The 14345-nt window shown below is 44.5% G+C and overlaps 1 protein-coding gene across 4 annotated transcripts in view; it reads left to right on the forward strand.

Moving 5' to 3' along the window:
• Nucleotides 1–14345, forward strand: part of MAP3K7 (mitogen-activated protein kinase kinase kinase 7) — a 319714-nt gene that overhangs the window by 139308 nt on the left and 166061 nt on the right. For all 4 annotated transcript variants that reach the window (XM_086926641.1, XM_086926642.1, XM_086926644.1 and 1 more), the window contains exon 8: nucleotides 10599–10729. In XM_086926641.1, coding sequence (XP_086782767.1) covers nucleotides 10599–10729 — 131 coding nt within the window. The remainder of the gene's footprint in view (nucleotides 1–10598; nucleotides 10730–14345) is intronic.

The following is a 14345-nucleotide window of genomic DNA, read 5'->3' on the forward strand; positions in this document are numbered from 1 at the left end:
ACCGCTTCCAGAAGGTTCCAGAGGCTTCCAGGAGGTTCCACCATTCTACCTGTGGGCAGGCTGGCAGGCTAAGTTGATACATTGTTTGGAGGGTTCCAGCCAGGCCCTGGCCACTAGAATGTGCCCACTAAACCACGCTGCAGCAGCAGTGGTCAGTGGCAGCCATGTTAGGGGTATAAGACACCTGCATCTTAACATCAGTTTCACAGTACACAGGGCTTTCCTCACTACACAAGGCCTATACATTGTTGTTACCATGAGGGCATTCTGATTTAAAAGGGAAATAAAAGGTGAAAAATTTTGGGGAAAGGGCCAAGTCTCACAATCTCTAATTCTGAATTCGTTTTTATTTCAAAGATTACTCTGCAGGTCGTTAATAAGTAGGTTAAATGTATAATTCTGGCATTTTTCCTCGGTTTCCAAAGCTTACCTGGGTAGCTGTATTGGCATGACATTGGTCATTCTTTGAGTGGTACACAATTCATGTGTAGCATTTCAAATAAAGGGTTGTTATTGGAATCTGCTTTAAGGTTGATGTAAAATAGGTAGAGGCTCAACTTCATTTGCTTACTGTATGATCCCCTGTCGGCACCAGAGATTATTATTAAAGTCTGTACCCAGGATTGTAAATATTGAATTTGTTAACAGATTCGAGTTAGAAATTACTAGGGTTCATGTCAACACTTTTTGTGCAAAAGTATAATTATTGCTGACTTTCAGCTGTTGGGTAATTTTGTGGACAAATCCACTTGGAACGCCTTAAAAAGGAAAGGGGCCCAGGCCACCAGGTCCTTAAAATAACAAGCATTGACAAAGCCATTTGGTTTAGGTTTAGTGTGCCAGCGCAAGTAAACACATGCATTCACAAATGAAGTCTACACGCATTGCATGCACAAATGAGATGTACCATGTTAAAGCCTGCCTTATTTGCTTTGCCAATGCTGGGGGGAAAAGGAAGTTAAAGGGAAAAAAAAGCCTTGCTTTTTGTTTAAAATGCATAGAGGAGAAAAAGATCTGTATGTGACAAGCAGTGAGATAGTTACGTTTGCTTTTTATTTGTGATATTATCCTTCGTGCACTCCAGTGGAATAATTTCTTAGAATGTGAAATGATACACTAAATAGTCAGTAGCATGAGGTGTGATAGTATATTCCTCTGTGTGGGGCTGTATTCCTGTCTGTATATCTTACTTAATTAATAACTATATTTCTTGCACTATCAAGCCAGACCTAAAAGTGTATTGGGATCCTATCAGGACCAGTGCTTCTGTTCTTCTTTTGTCAAAGACGCGAAAGGTGTTGGGAGGAATGCTTGCAATAAGTCTAAACATTGGCAATAACTTGGGATAGCATTCCAACCCATTGTTCTTCTGCCACCTCAGTTCGGACCCAGCCATATGCAAATCAATCTGTTCATCTTTTGGGCCCTGAGTGCTATTTATATTTCCTCAATGGTAAAATCATATATACTGCTTTCCAGATTTCAGCCAACAAAAGACCTATCTTCATACACTCCTTCCACAATTTACAGTGTTCCGGAAGACACAAGTGTCTTCCTTCTAAGGCTACCTGCACACGTTTACTCCATACCTTTTTAACCTGATTCAGCTTTTTAACACTTATTACTTCTTGCAATTTCTCGGGTCTCCAGTTATCTTAACAGGCCGTGATGAAGGACCACCATGGTACTGTTTCACCTTAATCGTTTTTAGTAATCTTGTGTGTCCTATTTAGCGTTCTTTTTCTGTTGTGTACTTCTAACCACTGACTTTTCACCTTGTGAATATCCCCAGACAGTATTCACAGAGACTGACATTCATCTGAGGCATTCTGGATACGTGCATTTTCAGGATTTTTACAGCATAGCCCCCATGTGACAGTGCTCTTTGGGATGTGACTGTCAGAGCTGCATGTAAGTGCAACCCATGCTGGCTGATGTCCGTTCCTATCTTTCCACACCTTAGTAAATGGGATCAGGAGTTAGCTCCCAACTTTTTATCGTCAGTTGAGTTTTTCTTCAAAATTCTTCTTTTCCAGTGTGCAGGGTAACATGTTTCATCTTAAAACTACATGGTTTAAACCTTATAGGGAAACAGTTGTCTGTAACCGATCCCTATGAGGTAAGTCTATGATATTTTGGTTAAGGGCACGACTCCACGTCGTGCAAGGAACATGCCTTTATGAATCCAAAGAAAATCTGGTAATACAAAGCCAAGCTGTATGCTTCAGAACACCGGAAAAGAGTCTGGTTTCCACTCTTAGTAAAGGACGTGGACCCTTTCTAATGACTGGTCAAAGTTGCAGTGCAAGTCTTCAGGTAAGTCAAAGTAGAAGAGGAAGCACAAGATGGCCAAGCAGGATTCGTCCAAGTCTCGCCACTCTCTTCCAAAGAAGCCGCAAGGACGTTGAAGTTGTTACCAGTCTAGCTTCCTGTTCCCCGCCAAGGAGCCAATTCCGAAGCTGATCCCAATGCACTTCGAATTTCTGGAGCCATTAGCAACATCGATATAGTTTGAGGCTTTCAGAGAAGCCCACCTCTGCCTCTCGGACAGGAGTTCTGAACTTTAGGAACTACTAGATCCAAGTCATCTTAGTGGCTCTGGGTAAGATAGTGTGCTACCCGGAAATTCTTAGCCTGAGCATCTATCCTCCAATCAGGTCTTGTACCTGGGCCTACGCAGTCGGCACCTCAATGCTTGAGATTGGGAGGTGACAGTTGACTACATTTGATCTCCCTCCAGAAATAGTGGATGTCTTTCTTAATGTTGGGCATCCTTCTACAAAGTCCGTTCATGCAATGCGCTGGGGCAAGTTTCTGAAATGGTGTTAAAACCAAAATGCAGAACTGTTACAGGCCAAATTGTTAGATTTACTGTTGTTTCTTTCATAAGATCTTGTATTGGGCACTGTTGGTTGCCTTTCATAGATTCCCATAGCTTGTATCATGCCCCGTCGTCGGAATGGGAGCCCGGTAAATAAAAAATACCATAGCAGTAGATACAAAAGAGAAAGAAAAGCCTAGGCCTTACCTCATTTTGTAGCATATCTTTTTTTGTAAAAGAGACCAAAAACCTGCAACAACCTATCAGGTTAGCCTCACCCCATAGAACCCTCCTGAGACCATCTCACAGCCTCAGATTTTCTACCGCACGTTGTGCTCTGCTCAGATTTCTCAACAACTCTTGGACTTCAGCTATATTCTCTTCAGGATGTCAGATAAAGAAAAGAAAGCTTTAATTAAGGCCTGTGCTACTTGCTCTAAAAAGAGGCTTTATGCTGAAGACAAGCATAGGGATTGTATTTATTGCTTATACCCGGATCACAACGCCACTGATTGTAAAATCTGCAGGACCTTCTCTACCAAGACCCTGAGAGACCGGGAAGGACGACTTTTGACCTGGTTATAGAAGATGAAGTCACAGAAAGAGGTCATTTCAAATGACCGCAAAGATTCCTCCTCAGCTACTTTTTCACTTTAACTTCAACTGAACCTCTGGCTAAGACCTCTCAAAAGACCTCTAATAGGTCTAACAGGCCAAGTCTCAGAAAATCTCCTCACCGAGGTGTAAAGGAGAGGGAGGGACTTTGTTCCTGAGGTACTTTCTGCTCAGAAGGTGAGTCATGGGCCTTCTATTGCCTCTCCACCAACTGAAAAGGCGAAACTTTTCAAGAAACCTACCTCTGTACCTCAGGAAGGAAAATCGGAGAAGAAAACCCGTTCGTCGACGACGACATCAGGTAGGTCGACGACAGCAGCTAAATTTCACCAGGTGTCGATCTCCGCTCCCTCGATGGTCCCTTCGTCGAGAGCTTTGCCGTCGACTTCGTCGACAATGAAGGTTCCTGTTACAGTGGCGTAGACTAGGTTAACAACCTCAACATCGATAACGATGGGGTTGACGAATTCGATTTCGACGACGTCACTGACGGCTACGGTGGTACTGACGTCGAGCTCGTCGACGGTACCGTCGACAATCTGTCCATAGTCGTCGGCGATTCTTTCTCCGACGACTATTCTTTCTCAGACGACGATTCCTTAGACGACGACTCCACGGTGCAAAAAGTCAAAATCTTTAAGATGCCAAATTACACCGGAAATGACATTTCTGCGTAGGGTGATACCATTACCTCCTGCATTACTTTTGGACGAAGAATACTCAGATGAGGAAGATCGTCCTTATGGGGATGCGTACAGTCCATCTCGGCTCCAGGTGAAATACCAGGACTCAGATTCTGATGATTACTTAAATCAACAGCAACTCACTCCTCGGGATAGGCCTCAAGAACAATCACATCAAGGCATGGTGGACATACCGTCTTCCCTTATGAGTGACTTGCAGATCATGTTGTTGGATTATTGGAGGAGATTTCCATCTCAAGCCTCTGAATCCATACAACCGCCTCCACTGCCACCACCACCGCCACCTCTGTCTACTTCCACGGCTCAACCGCCAGAACCGGAACCTTTGGATGAACAACAGAATATCATCACGGGGCAGGAAGATGATTATGATGATTCCTCAGGTGATGAACGGAATGTAGAAAATGTCCCGAATCCTGATAGGGAATGGGACGAATATATCATTCCAGATCCCGCTTCACCTTTACCGGATCCTGTAGATTCTCCTCCAGCAGACATCAGAGGTTTCCATACTCTTATGGAGAGAGCTTCAAAGAGGGTTGGCCTTCCCATTCCGGTGGTACAATCAAACTGTTTTCTATATGATTTCAAGGAGCCTTATAGGAAATCCATCTGTTCTATCCCCATTATAAAGCACGTATGGAGTGAAGGAATAAAGGTCATGCAGTCTCCTGCTACCGTTATCCCTGTTCTACTGCGACTGGAGAAAAAATATAAGGCTCCCGATGATAGTCCTCCTTGCCTGGTTGGCCAACCGAAGCCGGACTCCGTTATCTTTCAGGCGGCTAAGAGAAAAACAAAGGATCCATCGGCACCCCTTACCACACCACCAGATAAGGAGGGAAGACGCCTTGACAATGTGGGCAAGAAGTTTTCCTCTATGTCCATGCTCATGGTTCGAGCCTCCAATGAACTTGCAATTTTGGGACGATATGATCCCCAAATGTGGTGCGATTTGTCTCCATTTATGGACCAACTGCCAAACGGTTCCAAGGCCGATGCGAAGAAGATCCTTGAGGAGGGGGGAGCGATCTTCCTCAGAAATTATCGATTGTGCTATGGAGATTGCCACAACTGCTTTTTGCGCTTTGGCGTGTTCGGCTGTCCTAAAGCTGCAAGGCTGGCTTCGGTCTACCTGAGGTACAAAATACAATTTTGGATTTGCCGTTTGATGGAGACATGCTTTTTGGTAAGCACATAGATGATGCTTTACAAGACATCAACAAGGACACAGAAACTGCAAGGTCCTTGGGCACATTACAATATCGCAAAGTGCCTTTCCGAGGGGCGAGAGGGAAGGGTTTTTCTTCCTACAGAGGAGGATACCAACAACGCTACTCCTCCTATTCACAATCTTCGCAATCATACAAGCCCCAGTACTTGCAATGTCAAGGTCAATCGGCGTCTTTCTTTTGCCAACCTTCAAGAGGTCGACATGGTCGTCAGAGGAGAGATTATTCCAAACGCCAATAGCGGCGTCTCGGCTCTGTCTACTGTTCCTTCACCCCCGGTAACATCAGTGGGGGGCAGGATATCAGACTGTCTCCGCAGCTGGAAGATTATAACATCAGATCGGTGAGTGCATAATATCATCCTGTTTGGCCATACATTCGAGTTTCAACACCTCCCAACTTCCAGAGCCCTTCGCGCCACCGATTCAAAACATCTACATCTTCTAAATCTCAAAGCTCATCAACTGCTCATCAAAGGAGCGATAGAGCCAGTACCTCTATCTCAACGAGGAGAAGGGTTCCATTCCAGGTTTTTACTGGTTCGCAAGACGGAGGAGAAATGGTGCCCGATTTTAGACCTGAGGGAGCCCAACACCTATCTCATAAAACTGTTGTTTGGATGGTATCCCTTCACGATATTTTGCGCCTTCTCAATCCAGGAGACTACATGGCGACTCTGGATCTCGAGGACGCATACTTCCACGTTCCGATCCACCCAGCTCACAGACTATTTTTACACTTCACAGCAGCCAAGAGCCACTTTCAATTCAAAGTCCTGCCTTTCGTGTTCAGATCTGCTCCGCGGATATTCACAAAAGTATTGGCCACGGTGGCAGCGTTTCTCAGAGGGCAGTCTCTAAAGGTTTTTTCCTACCTAGACGATTGGTTGATAAAAGCTCAAGCAACTACAAAAGCAGTCAAAAGTTGCATTTAACTTTTCAATCATTTGGGTCTTCAACTCAACAAGGACAATTCTGTCCTACTCCCATCCAGATCGGCCAGATTCCTAGGGTCTATTATGGATACGAGATGCTGCAAAGCTTTCCCATCGGAGGAAAGACAAAGAAGGCGGATTCTTTCTGCTTGTCAATTGCAAAGAAGACGATCCCTGTCGGTTCGTCTATACAAGTCTCTCCTAGGATCGATTTCATCCTGCATACACTTAATTCCTCATTGCAGACTGCATATGAACCCTTTGCAGGAACAGCTGAACATGCAATGGTGCCAATGCGTTCGATGACAAGATAATGGTCACTCTTGTGAGAGAAGCAGCCAATTGGTGGACGATCAAAGACAATATCTCGAAAGGTCTCACTTTCAAGGTGGCTCCATCTCCCTTGGTTCTGACCACGGACGCCTCGCTGTCTGGCTGGGGAGCTGTTTTGCAAGACCTGCAAGTGAGCGACCATTGGACGCCCGAACAGCGTACTCTCCACATCAACCTTCTGGAGCTCAGGGCAATTCGTTTGGCTTTGCAGGCTTTCCTTCCGAGGATTCGGAATTCCTCTGTGCTGGTCCGTACGGACAACACGATGGCCATGCATTACGTGTGCAAACAAGGCGGAACAAGATCTCAAATTCTTTCAAAAGAGGCCCAGGAAATATGGGAATGGGCAATTCTACAAAGAATTTCTCTCTCAGCGGAACATCTCCCAGGTACCCTCAACACGACAGTGGATACATTGAGTCGTCTGAAATCGGTCTGTCACGAGTGGGAACTGAATCAGGACACTCAACTGGGTCTTCACACGGTGGGGCACTCCTTCCATAGACCTCTTCGCTACCCCAGACAACAGGAAATGCCGGTTCAATGCACGCAGGGATCATCATCGAGGCTCGTTGGGGAATGCTCTTTCGATGGCCTGGTCAGGCACATTTGTTTACGCCTTTCCTACAATTCCCCTGATTCCAAGGCTTCTCAGGAAACCCAAGACAGAACCCTGCACAATGATTTTGGTTGCACTGGCGCAGCCCTGCCAATTCTAGTTCACAGAGCTTCTCCTGCTCTCTCAAGATCAGCCGGTTCACCTATGTCCCATTCCATCTCTATTGACAATGTCCCAGGGCCAAGTGTTGCATCCAGATCCGATCTCTTTTCAGTTGACAGCGTGGCTCCTGAGCACCAAGAATTCCAAAGTTTAAATATCCCTTAGGAGTGTAAAGAAATGTTATTTCTAGCTCGCGCACCAAGTGAGAGAACCTCCATCCGTTCTCTTCTGCTCCTCATCAGATATTGCCTTACATTCTCTCTCAATATACACCTAGCGGCTATCTCTAGATTCAGACGGACAGCCTCAGGTCCTTCTCTCTGGTCTGCTAGGATTGTCAAACAATTCCTGAAAGGTCTTTTCAGGGTTTTCCCTCCAATTCGGCCTCCGCCTCCAATGTGATAACTCAACTTGGTTCTAGCTCATCTCATGAGACCACCATTTGAGCCTATTCACGGAGCGAATCTAAAGTTTCTATCATGGAAGGTGGCCCTCCTTTTAGCCTTGACGTCAACTAGGAGGGTTGGGGAACTGCAAGCTCTCACCATTATGAAACCCTTTTTACAGTTCAAAAACGACACCTAATTCTAAGAACAAATCCGAAATTTATTCCAAAGGTCCCTTCGGATTTCCATTTGAATGAGCCTGTCGTTCTGAAATCTTTTTTCCCTCGACTTACGTCTCCAGCAGGAAGGTCTCTGCATTCCTTGGATGTCCAGAGATGTCTGAAATTTTATCTTGAAAGCACAAAGGATTTCAGGAAATCTTCACAACTCTTTGGTGCTTATAGTGCTCCTAGAAAAGGGTTTCCCCTTTCAAAACAAGGAATCTCACGTTGGATTTCAAGTGCAATTCACTATTGTCACCAAGCGGCGGGTAAGCCGCTAGAAAGACATGTACGAGCTCGCTCCACGAGATCAGTTTCATCTTCTGCTGCTCCCTTCGCTGGAGTTCCTATCAAGGACATTTGTAGGGCAGCTACTTGGAGCAGTGCCCACACGTTCACAAAGCATTATTGCTTGGACTCTTCCACAAGGAGTGAGGCGGCAGTCGGACAAGCAGTCCTGAGGAATCTCTTCCAATGAGCGGTGAGCTTTCCCTTCTATCCCTCCTTCCTATTATTGCACATTTTGTATCTTATGTTTACTGACTACTGTTTCAATGTCTAGTTACTTCCTATGAAAGTATGGATACTGAGGTATTTCGATATTCATGTGACAAAATGTGCTTTTATTGCTTACTACTAGCTACTCTGATACAAGCTATGGAAATCTCTGGAAGTTCCAATACTGGGGCAAAAAAACAAGATACTTACCTGTAACTTTGGTTGCCCAGTATTGGTAACTTTCATTGATTCCCATGCGCCCACCCTCCTCCCCTGGGAAAGCTCAGCCTTCAGCAGATGTGGTTACTGTTACACAACAGCTACGAAAATCTGAGGCTCTGAGGTTCTCTCAGGAGGGTTCTATGGGTTAAGGCTAATCTGGTTGGTTTTTGCAGGTTTTTGGTCTTTTACAAAAAGAGATGGATATGCTACAAAATGAGGTGAGGCCTAGGCCTTTCTTTCTCGTTTCTATCTACTGCTGTGATATTTTTTATTTACAGAGGCTCCCATTCCAACGACGGGGAATGATACAAGCTATGGGAATCTATGAAAGTTACCAATACTGGGGAACCAAAGTTACAGGTAAGTTAACTTGTTTTCTTATTTGTTGGCCCTGTGGACCGTTTTCTATTTACCAGACCAGTTCTTGTTTAAATCATCTGTTGTGATAAGATTTCTTAAAGGCCTACCTCGTATGTTTCCTCTGAAACCTTTCGTAATGCCAAAAGTAATCTTATTTTGGTCCTCCCCTTTCTCATGTACACCACCTTTGAGCCAATACTCAGCTGCTCATTATGTCCCCTGACTATGAAGACTGTTTTTCTCATTGTTTTAGCATCAATGCCTTGCTGTCAGTCTAGCCACCTTACACCACAGTTTTCCAGGACAAACTGGGGCTGAGGACTAGATTGGCCTTTTTGCTGGAGGTTGTGACTCCTTTCATGCCAGACAATCCATCACTCTTCCGCTGTTGTGTGCCCCACCTTTCCCCTCAAAAGAGGAGGAGAGACCTCAGTTGGACTGCAAAAGAGTATTACGTTTTTACATCAATCACCAGAGTGTGGATAGTAATCTGTATTAAGAACGGCTACGCATTGTCTGAGAAGCAGCCTCAGTCGGTCTGAGGGCTGTTCCACCAGAGTAAAGACTTTGACCACTGCGGTTGCACGTAGAGTGCTATGTCTAGTTATCTGTCGGGCTGAAGTATGGATATATTGAACACGTTTATGGAGCACTACTGCCTCAACAGCCAAGTTCAGCTGGGAGCCACTACTTCCATTCAGTACTGCATGTCTTTTTGTTCTGAAGGATTCCACAGACCCTCCATCTTTGGTATCTATTCACAAGGTGAGGAATCTGCGGTTAGGAGTATCCATCAGAAGAACACATTATTTACCTTTGGTAGCTTTCTTTCTGGTGGATACTATAAATGCAGATTCCTCACGGTCCTCCCGCCTTCTGTTTCTGTGGGATGGTGTTTTTCTCCACCTAGAAAGGTCCCAAATTAGAAATCTGAATTCTGGTACAACTGATTGATTGTTTGGCTCTGCGTCTGAAGGCGCAGACCGTGTCAAGAAAGAACCTGATGTGAATGTGCAAAGTGGCACTTATCTGATTGTGACTGTGACTACCGGGGCAGAACGAGGTTAAAACAGAGCCACAATTCCTAACCTAGTGTCTCACTGGGACTATGCTGTGAAAATCTTCCAGATCCAGTCTAACGCCTGGTGAGATGAGCCACAAGGTTAGGAATTTGCCTAATTTTGCCAGTGTTTGAATGTAACGAATTTATAATGATCTCCACTGATCCTAGATGGCTTAAGTGTATCTTGTCAGGACTTTAGAAACAGGTTGAGGTTGGTAATGGAAATGGAAAGATCAATAGCAGTAGTTTATTGTAGCCAGTTTCAAGTTGAAAGAGAAAGTACATAAATAAGTGTAAGGCTGGACTGTATTGTCTAAAATGATATTTCAGTGAGATTATCCTTTGCTTGAAAAGTACATTAGTCATTAGGATTTCTGAGCAAGGATTGTTTTTTGTAACTCCCTTTTTATATTTCAAATGTCAGGAGAATCTTGATTTTCTCTGAGAAGTACACATCTCTTAGCTTGTGTTTTGTGCTTTAATTGTAGGTACTCGACCGCCATTGATCAAAAATTTACCTAAGCCTATTGAAAGCTTAATGACACGTTGCTGGTCAAAAGATCCACCTCAGCGACCTTCAATGGAGGAAATAGTGAAAATAATGACACACCTAATGCGGGTAGGTAGATATGTGAGCAGGTAATGAAACTGAAGTTAGTAGCACTGGCATTTTGTTGTAGCACCCAAAATGATGTCTTTGTTTAGTGATTATGACAATTTAGAGCCTCTTAATTCCATATACCCCTACCACCAACAATTATTCTACTTTGTGCTTCTCACTTCTGGTTTCCAACAGACGTTGATGACTGAAACCTGCCTCCTTCTCTGTACTTTGATAGAAAAAGGTTGATTTGCCTTACTTAATACCAGTGATGGGGATATTTATTATTTATATAACATTAGCTTTGTGTCACTCAACAACACATAATGTTTTCTTGTGCAGAAGACTTATGTCACAGTTCTCCTGACCAACCATGTGCAGGTGCGTACAGCCTTTCCTTGGTAAATCTGTCTGGTATGTCACAACTAGGCTCAACCATCCTCCCTAACTGTATGTGGACTGTGCAGGAGAGTGTCTGGATACATGTGATAAGGGTATAGTGTTTGGGTCTCCTACCTTCAGATATATATCCTCCCGGTATGTCGATTGCTCCCTAGTGTTTAGTGGTAATCCGGGTTGCTGCACATGGGTCTCCGCCCCTATTGGCACACTGGTTCCCACCCACCCGCCCACCCCTGCCCCGCAGCACACCTAGCTCGCGCCCCCCCCAACCCAACCATATGACCTCCCCCTCCCCAACAACCCCCAAGCCACTTGAACTCGTCCCCCAGCTCCCATCAAGAGGTAAGTACCCAAGTCCTCCCTTGCCACCCCCCGCCCTAACCCCAAAAAAACCTCCCCGACATGGTGGACCACCATTTTTTAATATTTTTTTTGCCATTGAGTTTGGTGAAGCACTGCTGGAGCTTTTGCTAAAGTTGTCTAAGGTTTGTCATGAAGTCTCTAGGGACATTTAATTTCAGTGCTCGTCACTGGCTCAAGGTTTTAAGGGATAATTTTGGTGAGTTGTAGGGGTTGACGTGATCAGAGGATGACAGTTTGTAAAGGTGGGAGCCATAATGCCATTTTGAAGTAGGAGTTCTCTCACCAATTTCTGCCACAACTGCCGTAGGAAGTTCCCCCTTATCTGCAAGCCTCCAGTTTGTTTTGCCTGCAGAGGACCCATTTGTCCGAGGATCGTTACTCCTGCTCACTTTTCAAACCCAAGACTCTAATTCACAGAGGCAAGGTTTTACGTGCCCAGTGGGAGGCAGCAGATAAAACAGAACTCTTTCAGCTAGAGAGGCAGAAGGGAAACAATCAGTTGATGGAAGAGATGCTTTTTTCTAAAGACCATGACATTGTGGCTGAAGAGGCTCGAAGAGCGAAGACCTTGAGGAAATTCTGTTGGAGGTTTTTCGCCTAAAAAGACTCTAAACTTGCAGTGTCCCAAAGCAAAAAAAACATAAGTCGTTAAGAGACTAGGCATCCAAGTTGCTCCTTAAGACGTTGAGGCCAAAGTCTTTTAGCAACAAAATAAAACAGCATAAAATTGAGCCCTCGACGCTGAAGAAATACAGTTGAAAGAGCTCAAGATCTCCCCCAGTCTTACTAGTTCCAATAAAAGAGCGGCTGATGAGGATCTGCCAAAAAGCATCTTCGTGGCTTTCGAGGAGGATAAAGCTCAAAGGGGGAAGTAAGGAACAGCTCCCTTGAAAGAAAATTTCCACACAGACAAACAGGCTTCCGACATCATCTACTTCAAGAGGGAGAAAAGTGCACCACAGGCAGAAATTGAACTACTAATCCAACAGAAAAGAGCATTTCAGAAATCTATAGAGCAGCACAAAGCCACTGGGGAAGAAGCCTAGACAAGAGTAGCCAAGGCCTCAAAACACGACAGAAAGACTAAGTAGGTATCTACTTTAGTGTGGAAGAAATGGTTTGCACACACCAGGACACAGAGGAAGTTTTGGTTTGAGGCAAATGAAGATGAGGAGACACTATGCAAAGACAAAGAAGCAGGTTTTTCTCAAGAATGGATTGACGCTTATTCTTCTTAACTTCGCCTCCTGATGACAGCTCTGTCCTGGGGTACCACAAAAAGGGGTTTGGTGTTGAAATGAAAGTGGAAAAGTAAGATGCTGCTTTCTCCTAGCGATTCTGAGCCCTGCATACAAGATTAGCCTAACCGTGCTTCTGCTCCCCAGTATCCTGCAGCCTGAAAGGGAAGTTTTCAGTAAATCAGCATCCTCCAGGGTTGTTGCTCCTTAAATTGAGAAAGATATAAGGAATTCTCACCACACATTAAATGCATACTATCTCATGTGGCGATTGACTCCCTCACAGTAAAAAAGCCATGCTGCCTGCTTCCATGGGACCCCCCCTCTCCAGACCGTGAAAGTAAGAAACTGGACATGGTGGTGGTGGGGGGCTGGAGGTGGTGGCTAAGAAGATGCGAAGTACAGAAGTTACCTAATGGCATATTGCCTAATCCAATGCCGTCCTAAATATGTATGCCCATCATAGGATGGGAGGATGTGGAAGACCTTCTATGCTACCTCCCTGACAAATAACAGAAGAGGGTAAAAATGGGTCTAGGAGAAGGCAAAAATATCACCAGTTTGTGTTTAAAGTCACCTTTAGATTCTACTTGTACAGCTCGCAGAAAGATAGCAACAGGTACTGTGCAAAGGAGGCATGCATTGATGCGTATCTCCGGATTTAAGCCTGTGTTACTGGCATATATAGTGGATTTGGCCTTTATGGGCAGCCGCCTTTTCGATCTACAGGTAGACCAATCACTGGGATATATAAAAAAAGACCAGAGAAACAGCAAAGACTATAGGGGCCCTCACATTAAGAAAGGAGGAAGCTTAGACATGAGAGGACCAGGAAAAGCACATTAAACCCCACAAACACAGGGAAAAGACACTGGGATGTCTTTTCAGCACAAATCCCAATGGCAGCCAACTCAGCGATCCAAAGCTTTTTTTTCTTGCCGAGGAGAAATCCGAGGCTACACCTCCTGGAGGAGCAGCCTCCCTGTTCTCAAAGTTACTAATAGATTCCTCAGCACACATAACCACCGGCAGGGCGTAAAGTACTTCTTAGGCACATGGAAGGCCATTACATTAGACACAAGGGTGCCAAACATTATACAACATCATTATTGAATAGAAGTTCTGAAAACACCACCTAAAATACCACCAAAACAACAAAGATTCAAAAGGATTTCAAACAGTTGCTCCTGTTGGAAGTACAAGAGCTGCTACAAAAATAGGCAATAGAGAGAGTACCCAAGAGAAAATTAACACAGTGATTAACTCAGTTTTTCGGAATTCAAAGGAAGACTAATTTGCAGCCAAAACTGCACCTCTGTTTTGTCAACAAGTTTGTCAGAAGCTAGAGGTTTAAGAAGACAATATTGCATGAGGTTTGTTGGAAGAGAATGATTACCTGGCAACCATAAATCAAAAGGATGCCTTCTTCCACATGTGATGAGAGGGGTGAATTGTCAGTGCTGAGAGTGTTTAACAAAATCTTGGCAGTGGTTGTAGACTTGCTCAGAAGATCATTAATTAATGTGTATCCTAGCCTACACAAATGTCTGGTAAAGACTAGCAACTCCAATCAATGCAAAACAATCTTACCTAAGGTGGTGAGTTTACTACACCAACTGGAGTTTACAGTG

Source organism: Lissotriton vulgaris, chromosome 6, assembly GCF_964263255.1.
Source record: "Lissotriton vulgaris chromosome 6, aLisVul1.2, whole genome shotgun sequence".
NCBI lineage: Eukaryota > Metazoa > Chordata > Amphibia > Caudata > Salamandridae > Lissotriton > Lissotriton vulgaris.